The 22344-nt window shown below is 44.8% G+C and overlaps 1 protein-coding gene across 1 annotated transcript in view; it reads right to left on the bottom strand.

The window, feature by feature from the left end:
• The window catches only part of LOC121578751, a 30791-nt gene extending 9221 nt beyond the window's left edge, over window positions 1–21570 (bottom strand). Inside the window, exons 1-5 of the mRNA XM_045214477.1 lie at window positions 21369–21570; window positions 20766–21097; window positions 18862–19064; window positions 7809–7963; window positions 5508–5569 (exon numbers count right to left, since the gene is read on the bottom strand). Coding sequence (XP_045070412.1) covers window positions 5508–5569; window positions 7809–7963; window positions 18862–19064; window positions 20766–21078 — 733 coding nt within the window. The 5' untranslated portion in view covers window positions 21079–21097; window positions 21369–21570. The remainder of the gene's footprint in view (window positions 1–5507; window positions 5570–7808; window positions 7964–18861; window positions 19065–20765; window positions 21098–21368) is intronic.
• Between the last annotated feature and the right edge of the window lie 774 nt (window positions 21571–22344).

Genomic DNA, 22344 nt, shown 5'->3' with positions numbered 1-22344 from the left:
GCGGAGTTTGCAAATTATAGACCATTCCATTGGTTCTTAAGTGAAATCTCCACCCACCCGGGGCACTAGGCCATGCAAAGCGAATTGGCCCATCGTCACGAAGCTGCCCACACCCTTCCCACCCGTCAGGACGTTCAGAACAAGAAAGTGTGGAAGGGTGTGGGCAGCTTCGTGACGATGGGCCAATTCGCTTTGCATGTCAGGCTGAAACAAGACACACAGGAAACTGTAGAGGACTGTGGGGCAGTACAGAGACCCCAGGCTGAAACAAGACACACAGGAAACTGTAGAGGACGGTGGGGCAGTACAGAGACCCCAGGCTGAAACAAGACACACAGGAAACTGTAGAGGACGGTGGGGCAGTCCAGAGACCCCAGGCTGAAACAAGACACAGAGGAAACTGTAGAGGACGGTGGGGCAGTACAGAGACCCCAGGCTGAAACAAGACACACAGGAAACTGTAGAGGACGGTGGGGCAGTCCAGAGACCCCAGGCTGAAACAAGACACACAGGCAAACTGTAGAGGACGGTGGGGCAGTACAGAGACCCCAGGCTGAAACAAGACACACAGGAAACTTTAGAGGACGGTGGGGCAGTCCAGAGACCCCAGGCTGAAACAAGACACACAGGAAACTTTAGAGGACGGTGGGGCAGTCCAGAGACCCCAGGCTGAAACAAGACACAGAGGAAACTGTAGAGGACGGTGGGGCAGTACAGAGACCCCAGGCTGAAACAAGACACACAGGAAACTGTAGAGGACGGTGGGGCAGTCCAGAGAACCCAGGCTGAAACAAGACACAGAGGAAACTGTAGAGGACTGTGGGGGCAGTCCAGAGAACCCCAGGCTGAAACAAGACACAGAGGAAACTGTAGAGGACGGTGGGGCAGCACAGAGACCCCAGGCTGAAACAAGACACAGAGGAAACTGTAGAGGACGGTGGGGCAGTCCAGAGACCCCAGGCTGAAACAAGACACAGAGGAAACTGTAGAGGACTGTGGGGCAGTCCAGAGACCCCAGGCTGAAACAAGACACAGAGGAAACTGTAGAGGACGGTGGGGCAGTACAGAGACCCCAGGCTGAAACAAGACACAGAGGAAACTGTAGAGGACGGTGGGGCAGTCCAGAGACCCCAGGCTGAAACAAGACACAGAGGAAACTGTAGAGGACGGTGGGGCAGTCCAGAGACCCCAGGCTGAAACAAGACACACAGGAAACTGTAGAGGACGGTGGGGCAGTACAGAGACCCCAGGCTGAAACAAGACACACAGGAAACTGTAGAGGACGGTGGGGCAGTACAGAGACCCCAGGCTGAAACAAGACACACAGGAAACTGTAGAGGACGGTGGGGCAGTACAGAGACCCCAGGCTGAAACAAGACACAGAGGAAACTGTAGAGGACGGTGGGGCAGTCCAGAGACCCCAGGCTGAAACAAGACACAGAGGAAACTGTAGAGGACTGTGGGGGCAGTACAGAGACCCCAGGCTGAAACAAGACACACAGGAAACTGTAGAGGACGGTGGGGCAGTCCAGAGACCCCAGGCTGAAACAAGACACAGAGGAAACTGTAGAGGACTGTGGGGCAGTCCAGAGACCCCAGGCTGAAACAAGACACACAGGAAACTGTAGAGGACGGTGGGGCAGTCCAGAGACCCCAGGCTGAAACAAGACACAGAGGAAACTGTAGAGGACGGTGGGGCAGTCCAGAGACCCCAGGCTGAAACAAGACACACAGGAAACTGTAGAGGACTGTGGGGCAGTCCAGAGACCCCAGGCTGAAACAAGACACAGAGGAAACTGTAGAGGACGGTGGGGCAGTACAGAGACCCCAGGCTGAAACAAGACACAGAGGAAACTGTAGAGGACTTGGGGCAGTACAGAGACCCCGAAGGCTGAAACAAGACACACAGGAAACTGTAGAGGACGGTGGGGCAGTACAGAGACCCCAGGCTGAAACAAGACACAGGAAACTGTAGAGGACGGTGGGGCAGTACAGAGACCCCAGGCTGAAACAAGACACACAGGAAACTGTAGAGGACGGTGGGGCAGTCCAGAGACCCCAGGCTGAAACAAGACACAGAGGAAACTGTAGAGGACTGTGGGGCAGTACAGAGACCCCAGGCTGAAACAAGACACACAGGAAACTGTAGAGGACTGTGGGGCAGTACAGAGACCCCAGGCTGAAACAAGACACACAGGAAACTGTAGAGGACGGTGGGGCAGTACAGAGACCCCAGGCTGAAACAAGACACACAGGAAACTGTAGAGGACGGTGGGGCAGTACAGAGACCCCAGGCTGAAACAAGACACAGGGAAACTGTAGAGGACGGTGGGGCAGTCCAGAACCCCAGGCTGAAACAAGACACAGAGGAAACTGAGAGATGGGCAGTCCAGAACCCAGGCTGAAACAAGACACACAGGAAACTGCTGAGGACGGTGGGGCAGTCCAGAGACCCCAGGCTGAAACAAGACACACAGGAAACTGTAGAGGACGGTGGGGCAGTCAGAACCCACTGAAACAAGACACACAGGAAACTGTGAGCAGTACAGAGACCCCAGGCTGAAACAAGACACACAGGAAACTGCAGTGGGGCAGTCCAGAGACCCCAGGCTGAAACAAGACACAGAGGAAACTGTAGAGGACTGTGGGGCAGTACAGAGACCCCAGGCTGAAACAAGACACACAGGAAACTGTAGAGGACGGTGGGGCAGTCCAGAGACCCCAGGCTGAAACAAGACACAGAGGAAACTGTAGAGGACGGGGCAGTGCAGAGACCCCAGGCTGAAACAAGACACACAGGAAACTGTAGAGGACGGTGGGGCAGTCCAGAGACCCCAGGCTGAAACAAGACACAGAGGAAACTGTAGAGGACGGTGCCAGAGACCCCAGGCTGAAACAAGACACACAGGAAACTGTAGAGGACGGTGGGGCAGTCCAGAGACCCCAGGCTGAAACAAGACACACAGGAAACTGTAGAGGACGGTGGGGCAGTCCAGAGACCCCAGGCTGAAACAAGACACACAGGAAACTGTAGAGGACGGTGGGGCAGTCCAGAGACCCCAGGCTGAAACAAGACACACAGGAAACTGTAGAGGACTGTGGGGCAGTACAGAGACCCCAGGCTGAAACAAGCACACAGGAAACTGTAGATGACGGTGGGGCAGTACAGAGACCCCAGGCTGAAAGAAGGGAACGTGTGGATGAAGGTGTGGATGAAGGTGTGGATGAAGGTGTGGATGAAGGTGCTGCTATAGCAGAAAGTACACACTAAGGATGTACAGGAGCCTCCAGACATTCCAAGGCGCTACCCGGAACGAAGGCACCGTCCACCAGACAGACTGGACTTATAAACAAACACAAACAAAAACTAAGACTGTTCAAGTTCAAATCAAGATGCAAAATAACTACAACAAGTTCTGGGAAATGTTTGGTAAAAGTAACTCTGATCGTATAAGAGAAGGAACGTTATGTTCTGTTAATTACTGATGTCCCCTTTAAGAGCGGAGCGCCCTTGGTAATGCTCAGTGTTGCTCTTTGTTATTCTTGTACTAACTAGCTTTAGTAAATGTGAAGCTCCAGTTCACTTCCTTCTATTAGGAGTCTTAGTAATAATAGCTAAGACTCTACACTTCTCTATGTATTTAGGTAAATGGGTGAATTAGTAGTACAAGGCAGTCTGAGGTACATATCTCACTCCGGCTCTGCGGTACATATCTCACTCCGGCTCTGAGGTACATATCTCACTCCGGCTCTGAGGTACATATCTCACTCCGGCTCTGAGGTACATATCTCACTCCGGCTCTGAGGTACAGATCTCACTCCGGCTCTGAGGTACATATCTCACTCCGGCTCTGAGGTACATATCTCACTCCGGCTCTGAGGTACATATCTCACTCCGGCTCTGAGGTACATATCTCACTCCGGCTCTGAGGTACATATCTCACTCCGGCTCTGCGGTGGCCTGATCAAAGCAGCCTGCCAAAACCAACTTACAGGGAAGCGCACAGCGACTGTAAGTTCGGAATCGTATTATGTCGATGCTTAGCTAAGCATCAGATGGAGATTGATTATTGATTACCTCTGGCTGCCTCACAGTCTGGGCTTACTCCTAGCATCAGATAGATACCTCAAAACAGTTATTAACATGAACACATTCTGATTCTCTAGCTAGGCATCAGATAGATACCTCAAAACAGTTATTAACATGAACACATTCTGATTCTCTAGCTAGGCATCAGATAGATACCTCAAAACAGTTATTAACATGAACACATTCTGATTCTCTAGCTAGACAGCAGATAGATACCTCAAAACAGTTATTAACATGAACACATTCTGATTCTCTAGCAAGACATCAGATAGATACCTCAAAACAGTTATTAACATGAACACATTCTGATTCTCTAGCTAGACATCAGATAGATACAAGACAGTTATTAACATGAACATATTCTCCAGCCAGACATCAGAAGACAGTTATTAACATGAACATATTCTCCAGCCAGACATCAGAAGACAGTTATTAACATGAACACATTCTCCAGCCAGACATCAGTAGACAGTTATTAACATGAACACATTCTCCAGCCAGACATCAGAAGACAGTTATTAACATGAACACATTCTCCAGCCAGACATCAGAAGACAGTTATTAACATGAACATATTCTCCAGCCAGACATCAGAAGACAGTTATTAACATGAACATATTCTCCAGCCAGACATCAGAAGACAGTTATTAACATGAACATATTCTCCAGCCAGACATCAGAAGACAGTTATTAACATGAACATATTCTCCAGCCAGACATCAGAAGACAGTTATTAACATGAACATATTCTCCAGCCAGACATCAGAAGACAGTTATTAACATGAACACATTCTCCAGCCAGACATCAGAAGACAGTTATTAACATGAACACATTCTCCAGCCAGACATCAGAAGACAGTTATTAACATGAACACATTCTCCAGCCAGACATCAGAAGACAGTTATTAACATGAACATATTCTCCAGCCAGACATCAGAAGACAGTTATTAACATGAACATATTCTCCAGCCAGACATCAGAAGACAGTTATTAACATGAACACATTCTCCAGCCAGACATCAGAAGACAGTTATTAACATGAACATATTCTCCAGCCAGACATCAGAAGACACTTATTAACATGAACATATTCTCCAGCCAGACATCAGAAGACAGTTATTAACATGAACATATTCTCCAGCCAGACATCAGAAGACAGTTATTAACATGAACATATTCTCCAGCCAGACATCAGAAGACAGTTATTAACATGAACATATTCTCCAGCCAGACAGCCAAATTGTCAGACAGCACAACATCAGTATAACACAATATTGACAACTGAACACTAATACACTGTTGAACCTCTGATTGGGCCAAAACAAATCTAACACACAGCTATCTGAGTTTTGGAAATGTAAATGATTCCCAGTGATGTCATTAGAAGTTAAAACGGGTTAAAACCGCAGCTCTTACCTAGGTCTTGGTCTTCCCCTGGTTTAGCCTGTGGCAGCTGGAAGGCTTTGGGTCGGTCATATCTGGATCAATAAATAAGCAAGCAGACACTTTGATCCACACTTGCATTGATTCCCGGGTTTACATACTTATTCATTGTTAGGGCTCAATTCAATCCGTATCGCTGAAGTTCAGCGTTATAGCGCGATTGAAATCTAAAGTAAATTTCATATTGAACCGAGATATGCAGCATTTACCGCTAATGCAGGAACATTGCCTTAAAATGTGTAACGTGCTGTAATGCAGTTCTTCAGAGCTCCAGATTGAATTGAGCGCTTAGTCCATACTCTGTGGTACAATACCTGGCCTTAGTCTATAATCTGTGGTACAATAACTGGCCTTAGTTCTATAATCTGTGGTACAATACCTGGCCTTAGTCCATAATCTGTGGTACAATACCTGGCCTTAGTCTATAATCTGTGGTACAATAACTGGCCTTAGTTCTATAATCTGTGGTACAATACCTGGCCTTAGTCTATAATCTGTGGTACAATACCTGGCCTTAGTCTATAATATGTGGTACAATAACTGGCCTTAGTTCTATAATCTGTGGTACAATACCTGGCCTTAGTCCATACTCTGTGGTACAATACCTGGCCTTAGTCTATAATATGTGGTACAATACCTGGCCTTAGTTCTATAATCTGTGGTACAATACCTGGCCTTAGTCTATAATCTGTGGTACAATACCTGGCCTTAGTCTATAATCTGTGGTACAATACCTGGCCTTAGTTCTATAATCTGTGGTACAATACCTGGCCTTAGTCTATAATCTGTGGTACAATACCTGGCCTTAGTCCATACTCTGTGGTACAATACCTGGCCTTAGTCTATAATCTGTGGTACAATACCTGGCCTTAGTCTATAATCTGAGGTACAATACCTGACCTTAGTTCTATAATCTGTGGTTCAATACCTGGCCTTAGTTCTATAATCTGTGGTACAATACCTGGCCTTAGTCTATAATCTGTGGTGCAATACCTGGCCTTAGTTCTATAATATGTGGTACAATACCTGTTCTTAGTCTATAATCTGTGGTACAATACCTGGCCTTAGTCTATAATCTGTGGTACAATACCTGGCCTTGGTCTATATTCTGTGGTACAATACCTGGCCTTAGTCTATAATCTGTGGTACAATACCTGGCCTTAGTCTATAATCTGTGGTACAATACCTGGCCTTAGTCCATAATCTGTGGTACAATACCTGGCCTTAGTCTATAATCTGTGGTACAATACCTGGCCTTAGTCTATAATCTGTGGTACCATACCTGGCCTTAGTCTATAATCTGTGGTACAATACCTGGGCTTAGTCTATAATCTGTGGTACAATACCTGGCCTTAGTCTATAATATGTGGTACAATACCTGGCCTTAGTCTATAATCTGTGGTACAATACCTGGCCTTAGTCTATAATCTGTGGTACAATACCTGGCCTTAGTCTATAATCTGTGGTACAATACCTGGCCTTAGTCTATAATCTGTGGTACAATACCTGGCCTTAGTCTATAATCTGTGGTACAATACCTGGCTTTAGTCTATAATCTGTGGTACAATACCTGGCCTTAGTCTATAATCTGTGGTACAATACCTGGCCTTAGTCTATAATCTGTGGTACAATACCTGGGCTTAGTCTATAATCTGTGGTACAATACCTGGGTTTAGTCTATAATCTGTGGTACAATACCTGGCCTTAGTCTATAATCTGTGGTACAATACCTGGCCTTAGTCTATAATCCGTGGTACAATACCTGGCCTTAGTCTATAATCTGTGGTACAATACCTGGCCTTAGTCTATAATCTGTGGTACAATACCTGGCCTTAGTCTATAATCTGTGGTACAATACCTGGCCTTAGTCTATAATCTGTGGTACAATACCTGGCCTTAGTCTATAATCTGTGGTACAATACCTGGCCTTAGTCTATAATCTGTGGTACAATACCTGGCCTTAGTCTATAATCTGTGGTACAATACCTGGCCTTAGTCTATAATCTGTGGTACAATACCTGGGCTTAGTCTATAATCTGTGGTACAATACCTGGGTTTAGTCTATAATCTGTGGTACAATACCTGGCCTTAGTCTATAATCTGTGGTACAATACCTGGCCTTAGTCTATAATCTGTGGTACAATACCTGGCCTTAGTCTATAATCTGTGGTACAATACCTGGCCTTAGTCTATAATCTGTGGTACAATACCTGGCCTTAGTCTATAATCTGTGGTACAATACCTGGCCTTAGTCTATAATCTGTGGTACCATACCTGGCCTTAGCAGAGCATCTGTCCTTGGTGTCCCAGATTTTGAAGGTGATTTTATGAGACAGCAGTTTAATGAGCAGCTCTCTGGTGACCCTAACCTTTACAGACTGGGACCAGCCTAACCACACCTGGTCCCCTTCATGCCACGGCTTCAACACCTGGGGAGATACACACACAACATGGTCAGTTATACACCTGATGGACATAATGTGCATGGTCAGTTTGAGGACTCTACATTGAGTACCATTATATTCAACGCGAGAAAAGGAGAGCGTGTCATTGTGTTGAGATTGAGAGGGATTACATGCCGATGCCATGCCTGTCTGTCTGTCTGTCTGGCTAACAAAATCATGGCATTACGTTGGTTTCACACACACACACACACTACCTTGGTCTCATTCTACATGTAGATTTTAGTTGTCTGTCTGTCTGTGTCAGAGTGGAAGAAGTAGCAACACAAAGCACCTTAACCCCACACAGACAGGTATTAAACCAGACAGACAGGTATTGACCCAGATATACAGGTATTAACCCAGATATACAGGTATTAACCCAGACAGACAGGTATTAAACCAGACAGACAGGTATTAAACCAGACAGACAGGTATTAAACCAGACAGACAGGTATTAAACCAGACAGACAGGTATAGACAGACAGGAATAGACAGACAGGTATTAAACCAGACAGACAGGAATAGACAGACAGGTATTAAACCAGACAGACAGGTATTGACCAAGACAAACAGGTATAGACAGACAGGCATCAAACCAGACAGACAGGTATTAAACCAGACAGACAGGTATTAAACCAGACAGACAGGTATAGACTGACAGGTATAGACAGACAGGTATAGACAGACAGGTATAGACAGACAGGTATAGACTGACAGGTATAGACAGACAGGTATAGACTGACAGGTATAGACAGACAGGTATAGACAGACAGGTATAGACAGACAGGTATAGACAGACAGGTATAGACAGACAGGCATCAAACCAGACAGACAGGTATTAAACCAGACAGACAGATATAGACAGACAGGTATTAAACCAGACAGACAGGTATAGACAGACAGGTATAGACAGACAGGTATAGACAGACAGGTATAGACAGACAGGTATAGACAGACAGGTATTAAACCAGACAGACAGGTATAGACAGACAGGTATAGACAGACAGGTATAGACAGACAGGTATTAAACCAGACAGACAGGTATAGACAGACAGGTATAGACAGACAGGCATCAAACCAGACAGACAGGTATTAAACCAGACAGACAGATATAGACAGACAGGTATTAAACCAGACAGACAGGTATAGACAGACAGGTATAGACAGACAGGTATAGACAGACAGGTATAGACAGACAGGCATCAAACCAGACAGACAGGTATTAAACCAGACAGACAGGTATAGACAGACAGGTATAGACAGACAGGTATAGACTGACAGGTATAGACTGACAGGTATAGACAGACAGGTATAGACAGACAGGCATCAAACCAGACAGACAGGTATTAAACCAGACAGACAGGTATAGACAGACAGGTATAGACTGACAGGTATAGACTGACAGGTATAGACAGACAGGTATAGACAGACAGGTATAGACAGACAGGCATCAAACCAGACAGACAGGTATCAGACAGACAGGTATAGACAGACAGGTATAGACAGACAGGTATAGACTGACAGGTATAGACAGACAGGTATAGACAGACAGGCATCAAACCAGACAGACAGGTATTAAACCAGACAGGTATAGACTGACAGGTATAGACTGACAGGTATAGACAGACAGGTATGACAGACAGGTATAGACAGACAGGTATAGACTGACAGGTATAGACAGACAGGTATAGACAGACAGGTATTACGACAGACAGGTATAGACAGACAGGTATAGACTGACAGGTATAGACAGACAGGTATAGACAGACAGGTATAGACTGACAGGTATAGACTGACAGGTATTAAACCAGACTGACAGGTATAGACAGACAGGTATAGACAGACAGGTATAGACAGACAGGTATAGACTGACAGGTATAGACAGACAGGTATAGACAGACAGGTATAGACAGACAGGTATAGACTGACAGGTATAGACTGACAGGTATAGACTGACAGGTATAGACTGACAGGTATAGACAGACAGGTATTAAACCAGACAGACAGGTATAGACTGACAGGTATAGACAGACAGGTATAGACAGACAGGTATAGACAGACAGGTATAGACTGACAGGTATAGACTGACAGGTATAGACAGACAGGTATAGACTGACAGGTATTAAACCAGACAGACAGGTATAGACTGACAGGTATAGACAGACAGGTATTAAACCAGACAGACAGGTATTAAACCAGACAGACAGGTATAGACTGACAGGTATAGACTGACAGGTATAGACTGACAGGTATAGACAGACAGGTATTAAACCAGACAGACAGGAATAGACAGACAGGTATAGACAGACAGGTATAGACTGACAGGTATAGACTGACAGGTATAGACTGACAGGTATAGACAGACAGGTATTAAACCAGACAGACAGGAATAGACAGACAGGTATAGACAGACAGGTATAGACAGACAGGTATAGACAGACAGGTATAGACTGACAGGTATAGACTGACAGGTATAGACAGACAGGTATAGACTGACAGGTATAGACTGACAGGTATAGACAGACAGGTATAGACAGACAGGTATTAAACCAGACTGACAGGAATAGACAGACAGGTATAGACAGACAGGTATAGACTGACAGGTATAGACTGACAGGTATAGACAGACAGGTATAGACAGACAGGTATAGACAGACAGGTATTAAACCAGACAGACAGGTATAGACAGACAGGTATAGACAGACAGGTATAGACAGACAGGTATAGACAGACAGGTATAGACAGACAGGTATAGACTGACAGGTATTAAACCAGACAGACAGGTATAGACAAGACAGACAGGTATAGACAGACAGGTATAGACAGACAGGTATAGACTGACAGGTATAGACAGACAGGTATAGACAGACAGGTATAGACAGACAGGTATTAAACCAGACAGACAGGTATAGACTGACAGGTATAGACAGACAGGTATAGACAGACAGGTATAGACAGACAGGTATAGACAGACAGGTATAGACAGACAGGTATAGACAGACAGGTATAGACTGACAGGTATAGACAGACAGGTATAGACAGACAGGTATAGACAGACAGGTATAGACAGACAGGTATAGACTGACAGGTATAGACAGACAGGTATAGACAGACAGGTATAGACTGACAGGTATTAAACCAGACAGACAGGTATTGACCAAGACAAACAGGTATAGACAGACAGGCATCAAACCAGACAGACAGGTATTAAACCAGACAGACAGGTATTAAACCAGACAGACAGGTGAGGACAGACAGGTATTAATCGACACAGACAGGCATTGACACAGACAGGTTTTAACCTAGAAGGACAGGTATTAAACCAGACAGACAGGTATTAAACCAGACAGACAAGTATTAAACCAGACAGACAGGTGAGGACAGACAGGTATTAATCGACACAGACAGGCATTGACACAGACAGGTTTTAACCTAGAAGGACAGGTATTAAACCAGACAGACAGGTATTAAACCAGACAGACAGGTATTAAACCAGACAGACAGGTGAGGACAGACAGGTATTAATCGACACAGACAGGCATTGACACAGACAGGTTTTAACCTAGAAGGACAGGTATTAAACCAGACAGACAGGTAATAAACCAGACAGACAGGTATTAACCCAGACAGACAGGTATTGACCCAGACAGACAGGTATTAAAGCAGACAGACAGTTATAGACAGACAGGTATTAACCCAGACAGACAGGTATTAAACCAGACACACAGGTATTAACACAAACAGACAGGTATTAACCCAGACAGACAGGTATTAACCCAGACAGACAGGTATTAAACCAGACAGACAGGTATTAAACCAGACAGTTAGGTATTAACCCAGACAGACAGGTATAGACAGACAGGTATTAACCCAGACAGACAGGTATAGACAGACAGGTATTAACCCAGACAGACAGGTATAGACAGACAGGTATTGACCAAGACAAACAAGTATAGACAGACATGTATTAATCCACACAGACAGGTATTGACCCAGACTGACAGGTATTAACACAAACAGACAGGTATTAAACCAGACAGACAGGTATTTATTCCAAGATGGCGTAGCAGTGCGGTCGTGTTTTTTTCTGTGTCCTAGTGTAAATAGCCAGTTTCTTGTTTTTTGTCTATTTTGTATATATTTCTCAATTTTACTTTTCATTCTTTAACTAAATATACTTTCCTGCAACCCGCCTCACCCAACGTGGAAAGGATTCTATTATTTCTTTATAACTTTTATCAAGAACCTTAAGCTGAAACTAGTCTAGCTGCAACTGAATGGCTACTTGCTATTAGTCACCGTTAGCGTCTTCACCATTGTCCGTGGCCTACACTATCCACCAGCCAGCTCTAGCTCTAGCCTGGACAATTTGTCGGCCAGTCTGCACAGCGTGCTATCGAACCAGAGCATATCGGACTTTCTGCTGGAATCACTGGACCCTAGCGCCGGATCATCGCAACCAGCTAGCTGCAACCTGTTGTTGGCTAATTACCAATGCCCCTTAGCAAGCACCAGTTAGCCTTGAGCTAGACTCGAGCCAGGCCCATCTCCCGGCTATCTACCTCTCTGTCAACCGGACGGGACCTCCTAGTGTTGACACTGAGCCCCGCCGATCCAACACGACTGGTTTGCAGACGAAATCGTCTGATGTGGTTTCAACAGGCTTCCTGTTGCGACGACCACGAAGATCCATCTGCTAGCCCCGGCCCGCTAGCACACGCAAACTACAACTGTGCTTCCTGCTCGCTGTGCTGAAGCACCAATTTGAACTGCTCTCGGACTCACATATTGCTGTTCACTGGACCTTATGATCACTCAGCTGCACAGCTGATGCCTGCTGGACTGTTCCTTTACACGGTACCCTGTCCTGTTTATTCTGTTTAGCCTCAGCCCAAACTTTATCGCCATTACCAGTTGTTGTCTTAGCTCTCTCTAATAACACCTGTGATTGCTTTATGCCTCTCTCCCATGTCAATATGCCTTGCATATTGCTGTTTGGGTTAGTTCTTATTATACAATTTCACTGTAGAACCCCAAGTCCCTCTCAAACTGCCTCAAATAGTTCCTTTGTTCCACCCCCCATACACGCCGAGACCGGCTCAATCGGTGCCTCCAGTGATGCTATCTCTTTCATTGTTACCCAACGCTTAGGTTTACCTCAACTGTACTCATATCCTTCCATATCCTTGTCTGTACATAATGCCCTGAATCTTTTCTACAACGCCCGGAAATCTGCCCCCTTTATTCTCTGTACCCAACGCACTAGAAGACCAGTTCTTAAAGCCTTTAGTCGTATCCTTATTCTAGTCCTCCTCTGTTCCTCTGGTGATGTAGAGGCTAACCCAGGCCCTGCAGCCCCCAGTATCCTCCTACTCCCCAGGAGCTATCATTTGTTGACTTCTGTAACCGTAAAAGCCTTGGTTTTCTGCACGTTAATATCAGAAGCCTCCTTCCTAAGTTTGAGTTATTCACTGCGTTAGCACACTCCGCCAACCCTGATGTTCTAGCAGTGTCTGAATCCTGGCTTAGGAAGGCCACCAAAAATTCTGAAATGTCCATCCCCAACTATAACATTTTCCGTCTAGATAGAACTGCCAAAGGGGGCGGGGTTGCAATCTACTGTAGAGATAGCCTGCAGAGCTCTATCATACTATCCAGGTCTGTGCCCAAACAGTTTGAGCTTCTACTTCTAAAAATCCACCTTTCCAGAAATAAGTCTCTCACTGTTGCCGCTTGCTACAGACCCCACTCAGCCCCCAGCTGTGCCCTGAACACCATATGTGAATTGATTGCCCCCCATTTATCCTCAGAGTTCGTACTGCTTGGTGACCTAAACTGGGATATGCTTAACACCCCGGCCATCCTACAATCCAAACTAGATGCCCTCAATCTCACACAAATGATCAACGAACATACCAGGTACAACCCTAAATCCGTGAACATGGGTACCCTCATAGATATCATCCTGACTAACTTACCCTCTAAATACACCTCCGCTGTCTTCAACCAGGATCTCAGCGATCACTGCCTTATTGCCTGCGTCCGTAACGGGTCCGCGGTCAAACGACCACCCCTCATCACTGTCAAACGCTCCCAAAAACACTTCAGCTAGCAGGCCATCCTAATTGACCTGGCCCAGGTATCCTGGATGGATATAGATCTCAGTCCGTCAGTAGAGGATGCCTGGTTGTTCTTTAAAAGTAATTTCCTCTCAATCTTAAATAAACATGCCCCATTCAAAAAATTCAGAACTAAGAACAGATATAGCCCCTGGTTCTCCTCAGACTTGACTGCCCTTGACCAGCACAAAAACATCCTGTGGCGTACTGCATTAGCATCAAATAGCCCCCGCGATATGCAACTTTTCAGGGAAGTTAGGAACGAATATACACAAGCAGTTAGGAAAGCAAAGGCTAACTTTTTCAAACAGAAATTTGCATCCTGTAGCACTAACTCCAAAAAGTTTTGGGACACTGTAAAGTCCATGGAGAATAAGAGCACCTCCTCCCAGCTGCCCACTGCACTGAGGCTAGGAAACACTATCACCACCGATAAATCTACAATAATCGAGAATTTCAACAAGCATTTTGCTACGGCTGGCCATGCTTTCCACCTGGCTACCACTACCCCGGCCACCAGCTCTGCACCCTCCACTGCAACTTGCCCATGCCCCCCCGCTTCTCCTTCACACAAATTCAGACAGCTGATGTTCTGAAAGAGCTGCAAAATCTGGACCCCTACAAATCATCTGGGCTAGACAATCTGGACCCTTTCTTTCTAAAACTAGCCGCCGAAATTGTCGAAACCCCTATTACTAGCCTGTTCAACCTCTCTTTCATAACGTCTGAGATCCCCAGAGATTGGAAAGCTGCCGCGGTCATCCCCCTCTTCAAAGGGTGTGACACTCTAGATCCAATCTGTTACAGACCTATATCCATCCTGCCCTGCATTTCGAAAGTTTTTGAAAGCCAAGTTAACAAACAGATCACCGACCATTTCGAATCCCACCGTACCTTCTCCGCTATGCAATCCGGTTTCCGAGCTGGTCATGGGTGCACTTCAGCCACGCTCAAGGTCCTAAACGATATTATAACCGCGATCGATAATAGACAGTACTGTGCAGCCGTCTTCATCAACCTGGCCAAGGCTTTCGACTCTGTCAACCACCGCATTCTTATTGGCAGACTAAATAGCCTTGGTTTCTCAAATGACTGCCTCGCCTGGTTCACCAACTACTTCTCAGATAGAGTTCAATGTCTCAAATCGGAGGGCCTGTTGTCTGGACCTATGGCAGTCTCTATGGGGGTGCCACAGGGTTCAATTATTGGGCCGACTCTTTTCTCCGTGTATATCAATGATGTCGCTCTTGCTGCTGGTGACTCTCAGATCCACCTCTACGCAGACGACACCATTTTGTATACATCTGGCCCTTCATTGGACACTGTGTTAACAAACCTCCAAACGAGCTTCAATGCCATACAACACTCCTTCAGTAGCCTCCAACTGCTCTTAAACACTAGTAAAACTAAATGCATGCTTTTCAATCGAACGCTGCTGGCACCCGCCTGCCCGACTAGAATCACTACTCTCAACGGGTCTGACCTAGAGTATGTGGACAACTACAAATACCAAGGTGTCTGGTTAGACTGTAAACTCTCCTTCCAGACTCACATTAAGAATATCCAATCCAAAGTTAAAACTAGAATCGGTTTCCTATTTCGCAACAAAGCCTCCTTCACTCTTGCTGCCAAACATGCCCTCGTAAAACTGACAATCCTACCGATCCTTGACTTCGGTGATGTCATTTACGAAATAGCCTCCAACACTCTACTCAGCAAATTGGATGTAGTCTATCACAGTGCCATCAGTTTTGTCTCCAAAGCCCCATATACTACCCACCACTGTGACCTGTACGCTCTTGTTGGCTGGTCCTCACTACATGTTCGTCGCCAAACCCACTGGCTCCAGGCCATCTATAAATCACTGCTAGGCAAATCCCTGCCTTATCTTAGCTCATTGGTCACCATAGCAACACCCACCCGTAGTATGCGCTCCAGCAGGTATATCTCACTGGTCATCCCCAAAGCCAACACCTCCTTTGGCCGCCATTCCTTCCAGTTCTCTGCTGCCAATGACTGGAACGAATTGCAAAAATCTCTGAAACTGGAGACTCTTATCTCCCTCACTAACTTTAAGCATCAGTTGTCAGAGCACCTTACCGATCACTGCACCTGTACACAGCCCATCTTAAATTAGCCCACCCAACTACCTCATCCCTATATTGTTATTTATTTTGCTCTTTTGCACCCCAGTATCTCTATTTGCACATAATCTCTTACACATCTATCATTCCAGTGTTAATACTAATTGTAATTATTTTGCACTATAGCCTATTTATTGCCTTACCTCCATAACTTACTACATTTGAACACACTGTATATATATTTTCTGTTGTATTTTTGACTTTATGTTTTGTTTTACCCCATATGTAACTCTGTGTTGTTGTTTTTATCGCACTGCTTTGCTTTATCTTGGCCAGGTCGCAGTTGGAAATGAGAACTTGTTCTCAACTGGCTTCTTACCTGGTTAAATAAAGGTTAAATAAAATAAAATAAATAAAATAAAGGTATAGACAGGTATTAAACCAGACAGACAGGTATTAAACCAGACAGACAGGTATTAAACCAGACAGACAGGTATTAAACCAGACAGACAGGTATAGACAGACAGGTATAGACAGACAGGTATAGACAGACAGGTATAGACAGACAGGTATAGACAGACAGGTATAGACAGACAGGTATAGACAGACAGGTATAGACAGACAGGTATAGACTGACAGGTATAGACAGACAGGTATTAAACCAGACAGACAGGTATAGACTGACAGGTATAGACAGACAGGTATAGACAGACAGGTATAGACAGACAGGTATAGACAGACAGGTATAGACAGACAGGTATAGACAGACAGGTATAGACTGACAGGTATAGACAGACAGGTATAGACAGACAGGTATAGACTGACAGGTATAGACAGACAGGTATAGACAGACAGGTATAGACAGACAGGTATTAAACCAGACAGACAGGTATAGACTGACAGGTATAGACAGACAGGTATAGACAGACAGGTATAGACTGACAGGTATAGACAGACAGGTATAGACAGACAGGTATAGACAGACAGGTATAGACAGACAGGTATAGACTGACAGGTATAGACAGACAGGTATAGACAGACAGGTATAGACTGACAGGTATAGACTGACAGGTATTAAACCAGACAGACAGGTATAGACAGACAGGTATAGACAGACAGGTATAGACAGACAGGTATAGACTGACAGGTATAGACAGACAGGTATAGACAGACAGGTATAGACAGACAGGTATAGACAGACAGGTATAGACTGACAGGTATAGACAGACAGGTATAGACTGACAGGTATAGACTGACAGGTATTAAACCAGACAGACAGGTATAGACTGACAGGTATAGACAGACAGGTATAGACAGACAGGTATAGACAGACAGGTATAGACTGACAGGTATAGACAGACAGGTATAGACAGACAGGTATAGACTGACAGGTATAGACAGACAGGTATAGACTGACAGGTATAGACTGACAGGTATTAAACCAGACAGACAGGTATAGACTGACAGGTATAGACTGACAGGTATAGACTGACAGGTATTAAACCAGACAGACAGGTATAGACTGACAGGTATAGACAGACAGGTATAGACAGACAGGTATTAAACCAGACAGACAGGTATAGACAGACAGGTATAGACAGACAGGTATAGACAGACAGGTATAGACTGACAGGTATAGACAGACAGGTATAGACAGACAGGTATTAAACCAGACAGACAGGTATAGACTGACAGGTATAGACAGACAGGTATAGACTGACAGGTATAGACAGACAGGTATAGACAGACAGGTATTAAACCAGACAGACAGGTATAGACAGACAGGTATAGACAGACAGGTATAGACAGACAGGTATAGACAGACAGGTATAGACAGGGTAAGACTGAGACATGCGCCATTAACTGTCACTTTAAACCAAACCATCTCAGCTGGCATGGCTTCCTCTGTTCCACCCATTCATTATCTATGCATGGCTTCCTCTGTTCCACCCATTCATTATCTATGCATGGCTTCCTCTGTTCCACCCAGACATTATCTATGCATGGCTTCCTCTGTTCCACCCATTCATTATCTATGCATGGCTTCCTCTGTTCCACCCATTCATTATCTATGCATGGCTTCCTCTGTTCCACCCATTCATTATCTATGCATGGCTTCCTCTGTTCCACCCATTCATTATCTATGCATGGCTTCCTCTGTTCCACCCATTCATTATCTATGCATGGCTTCCTCTGTTCCACCCATTCATTATCTATGCATGGCTTCCTCTGTTCCACCCATTCATTATCTATGCATGGCTTCCTCTGTTCCACCCATTCATTATCTATGCATGGCTTCCTCTGTTCCACCCATTCATTATCTATGCATGGCTTCCTCTGTTCCACCCATTCATTATCTATGCATGGCTTCCTCTGTTCCACCCATTCATTATCTATGCATGGCTTCCTCTGTTCCACCCATTCATTATCTATGCATGGCTTCCTCTGTTCCACCCATTCATTATCTATGCATGGCTTCCTCTGTTCCACCCATTCATTATCTATGCATGGCTTCCTCTGCTCCACCCATTCATTATCTATGCATGTAAAACACATACAAACATACCACACACTCTTACTGAACTATCTCAAGTTTGTAGAACTGTGATCAGGCCTTCTACCCAGAGTTCATAATAAAGACTTCTGTTAGCTCAGCAGGCTAACACAGTCATGGCATTACCTTGGTCTCATTCTCCATGTAGATCTTAGCGGCAAGGCCGAACATCACCAGGTCTACTTTAACAGGGTCCTGGTCACCAGGCAGCAGGTTGTACTCTATATGGTAGTAGGTCTGGGCTTTAGGGGCCACCACTCCACTGGACAGAACACGTTTGGGCTTCTCCACTAAGACGATCGGCTCAGCTACAGGACAGGGTTCTTCACCTATAGTAAAACAGGGAAGACAATTAAACACAAGACAATGATATATATGTTTCTCACCTACAGGACAACAGGGGACATAATTACATAGAATACAACAATATTAATCTTTATGGGATAGGGGACAGATAGTGGACAGATATGGGTGATGTATCTCTATGGGACAGGAGACAGATAGGGGACAGATAGAGGACAGTTAGGGGTGATGTATCTCTATGGGATAGGAGACAGATAGGGGACAGATAGGGAACAGATAGGGGTGATATATCTCTATGGGACAGGAGACAGATAGGGGACAGATAGAGGACAGTTAGGGGTGATGTATCTCTATGGGACAGGAGACAGATAGGGGACAGATAGAGGACAGTTAGGGGTGATGTATCTCTATGGGACAGGAGACAGATAGTGGACAGATAGAGGACAGTTAGGGGTGATGTATCTCTATGGGACAGGGGACAGATAGTGGACAGATAGAGGACAGTTAGGGGTGATGTATCTCTATGGGACAGGAGACAGATAGTGGACAGATAGGGAACAGATAGGGGTGATATATCTCTATGGGATAGGAGACAGATAGGGGACAGATAGGGGACAGTTAGGGGTGATGTATCTCTATGGGACAGGAGACAGATAGGGGACAGATAGAGGACAGATAGAGGACAGATAGGGGACAGATAGAGGACAGTTAGGGGTGATGTATCTCTATGGGACAGGAGACAGATAGGGGACAGATAGTGGACAGATAGGGGTGATGTATCTCTATGGGACAGGAGACAGATAGGGGACAGATAGAGGACAGTTAGGGGTGATGTATCTCTATGGGATAGGAGACAGATAGGGGACAGATAGGGAACAGATAGGGGTGATGTATCTCTATGGGATAGGAGACAGAAAGGGGACAGATAGAGGACAGTTAGGGGTGATGTATCTCTATGGGACAGGAGACAGATAGTGGACAGATAGAGGACAGTTAGGGGTGATGTATCTCTATGGGACAGGAGACAGATAGGGGACAGATAGGGAACAGATAGGGGTGATATATCTCTATGGGACAGGAGACAGATAGTGGACAGATAGAGGACAGTTAGGGGTGATGTATCTCTATGGGACAGGAGACAGATAGGGGACAGATAGAGGACAGATAGAGGACAGATAGGGGACAGATAGGGAACAGATAGGGGTGATGTATCTCTATGGGATAGGAGACAGAAAGGGGACAGATAGAGGACAGTTAGGGGTGATGTATCTCTATGGGACAGGAGACAGATAGGGGACAGATAGAGGACAGTTAGGGGTGATGTATCTCTATGGGACAGGAGACAGATAGGGGACAGATAGAGGACAGTTAGTGGTGATGTATCTCTATGGGACAGGAGACAGATAGTGGACAGATAGAGGACAGTTAGTGGTGATGTATCTCTATGGGACAGGAGACAGATAGTGGTGATGCCAAGGACTGGTTATCTTGTGTGTCTACTGTGGTAGTATGGCATTCTATAAACAAGTAACATTCATTTTCTCTCTGTTTTCTAAAAAATTATATTTGTGCATTCAAACGCAGTGCAATTCTGTTGTATGCCAATTTATTTGTGCATGCTACTGTATTTTGTGTGGTATTGACATTTTTATTTGTAATGTGCTCGTTTTAGCCTGTTATAATATGTATAGTCACAACATAGATGTGCAGAACCTACGGTAGTGTACCTTTGGGAATGGCTATAACGATGCTGACAGTCCATTTGACGACATGGGAGCCATCTTTGCTGTTTGTACTGGTCAGGTCATCGGGCATGTCTTTGCTGTCTGTCGTGTTGATGACATCGACAGGTGAGCTGGACTCCGAGTATGACCTGTCCTGGTCTCTATGTCCTTGTCCCCCTGGGGACATGTCCTCCCTGTCCCTGTCTCTCCCACACCCTTCTGTCTCTGTGTCCTCCCCCAAGTCAGAGTCTGGTGGAGAGGGACAGGGTAGAGAGCTCTTGGAGTCTGGTTTCTCACACAGCGATCTGGACTCCATGGTTCAGTCACAGCTAGTTCTGGTTAGTAGACAATGTAACGTTACTGACTGAATAACAGGCCTGCCAAGGGAACAAACATTGTTATTTCTAACTTCGTCATTGCAGCAAAACAAAGTAAATGTTAATTTTTTGATTCTTTAAAAAACTAAATGCCATGCCCTACACTCCTAGCAACACTGGGTAAAAGCTACACAAACGCACACCTTTCTGCAATGCCCAACAATAAATGTTACATCTCTACATTATTATGCAACTTTTAAAATCCTAATTCACAATGCAACAAGCCTACCGTTTACTGTCCCGCTTGGCTGTGTAGGTTGGGGATACTACCGGTCCTTCAGGCACATAATTATCACATCATCTGAGTAAAATGACATGTCAACTTTTCTGTGAATCACCTTCCTGCTTACCGCTGCACGAAATAGTCCTTAACTCTTTGGTAGGCTGGAGGTGCAGTTCGGCAGCTATTTCAGTTTGTGTCCCTTAAATATTTTACCAATATCATCGCTGATACATGGTATATAGCCTTATTCTTTTCAGAATTAAGTAGAATCACGGTTTCAATTTTGGCGGAATAATATCAGATGCGGTAAAATGTCACATGAAGTGTAAACGTCGCCTTGGCAACTAATGTTGCTACAACAAGATGATGACGTTACCATCGCGCGTGTCACAAGTTGTTTGTAACAATGTAGCAATGAGTGAAAGTTACATTGTGACATCATAATACATGGTGGCAAATTGATCATATTTATCACAATGGACAAACTGATACTTTGAAATCCCGAGCAGAGGGAAGAATTAAGCACTGCTCTTATCTTGATGATTATGAACTAGATAAAATATTGTAGGCTATTCTGATACTTAAACAAACAGTGTTTTCATAAAAAATACAAACAACCTACCCAATATTACATTACCCCTATAAACTGTTAATTGTCATTATTTTTAGCAAACTTTTTTTTTACCTGTTTGAAATTATTATAGAAAAATCTTAAAATCATTCAAGATTCATTTGTTTTGTGCATGAATACTAGCTAAGATTTTTCAAACCATTACCCCCCTCATGGACTCAATTAAAGAACAACAAAGCCTTATTGATATCTGTTGGTCGACCAGACATCAGTCCTAACTGCTAACAGCAGCTGATTGGTTTAAACCAAATTGTTTGAAATAGGCTACATGTCAGGACCGTTATTATCAGGTTGCAATATGATATTACTATATGATATTACTATATGATATTACTATATGATATTACTATA

The sequence above is a fragment of the Coregonus clupeaformis genome, unplaced genomic scaffold (assembly GCF_020615455.1).
Source record: "Coregonus clupeaformis isolate EN_2021a unplaced genomic scaffold, ASM2061545v1 scaf0264, whole genome shotgun sequence".
Lineage (NCBI taxonomy): Eukaryota > Metazoa > Chordata > Actinopteri > Salmoniformes > Salmonidae > Coregonus > Coregonus clupeaformis.
The sequence above is the reverse complement of the archived record's forward strand: the minus strand, read 5'-3'. Positions and strand labels throughout refer to the sequence as shown.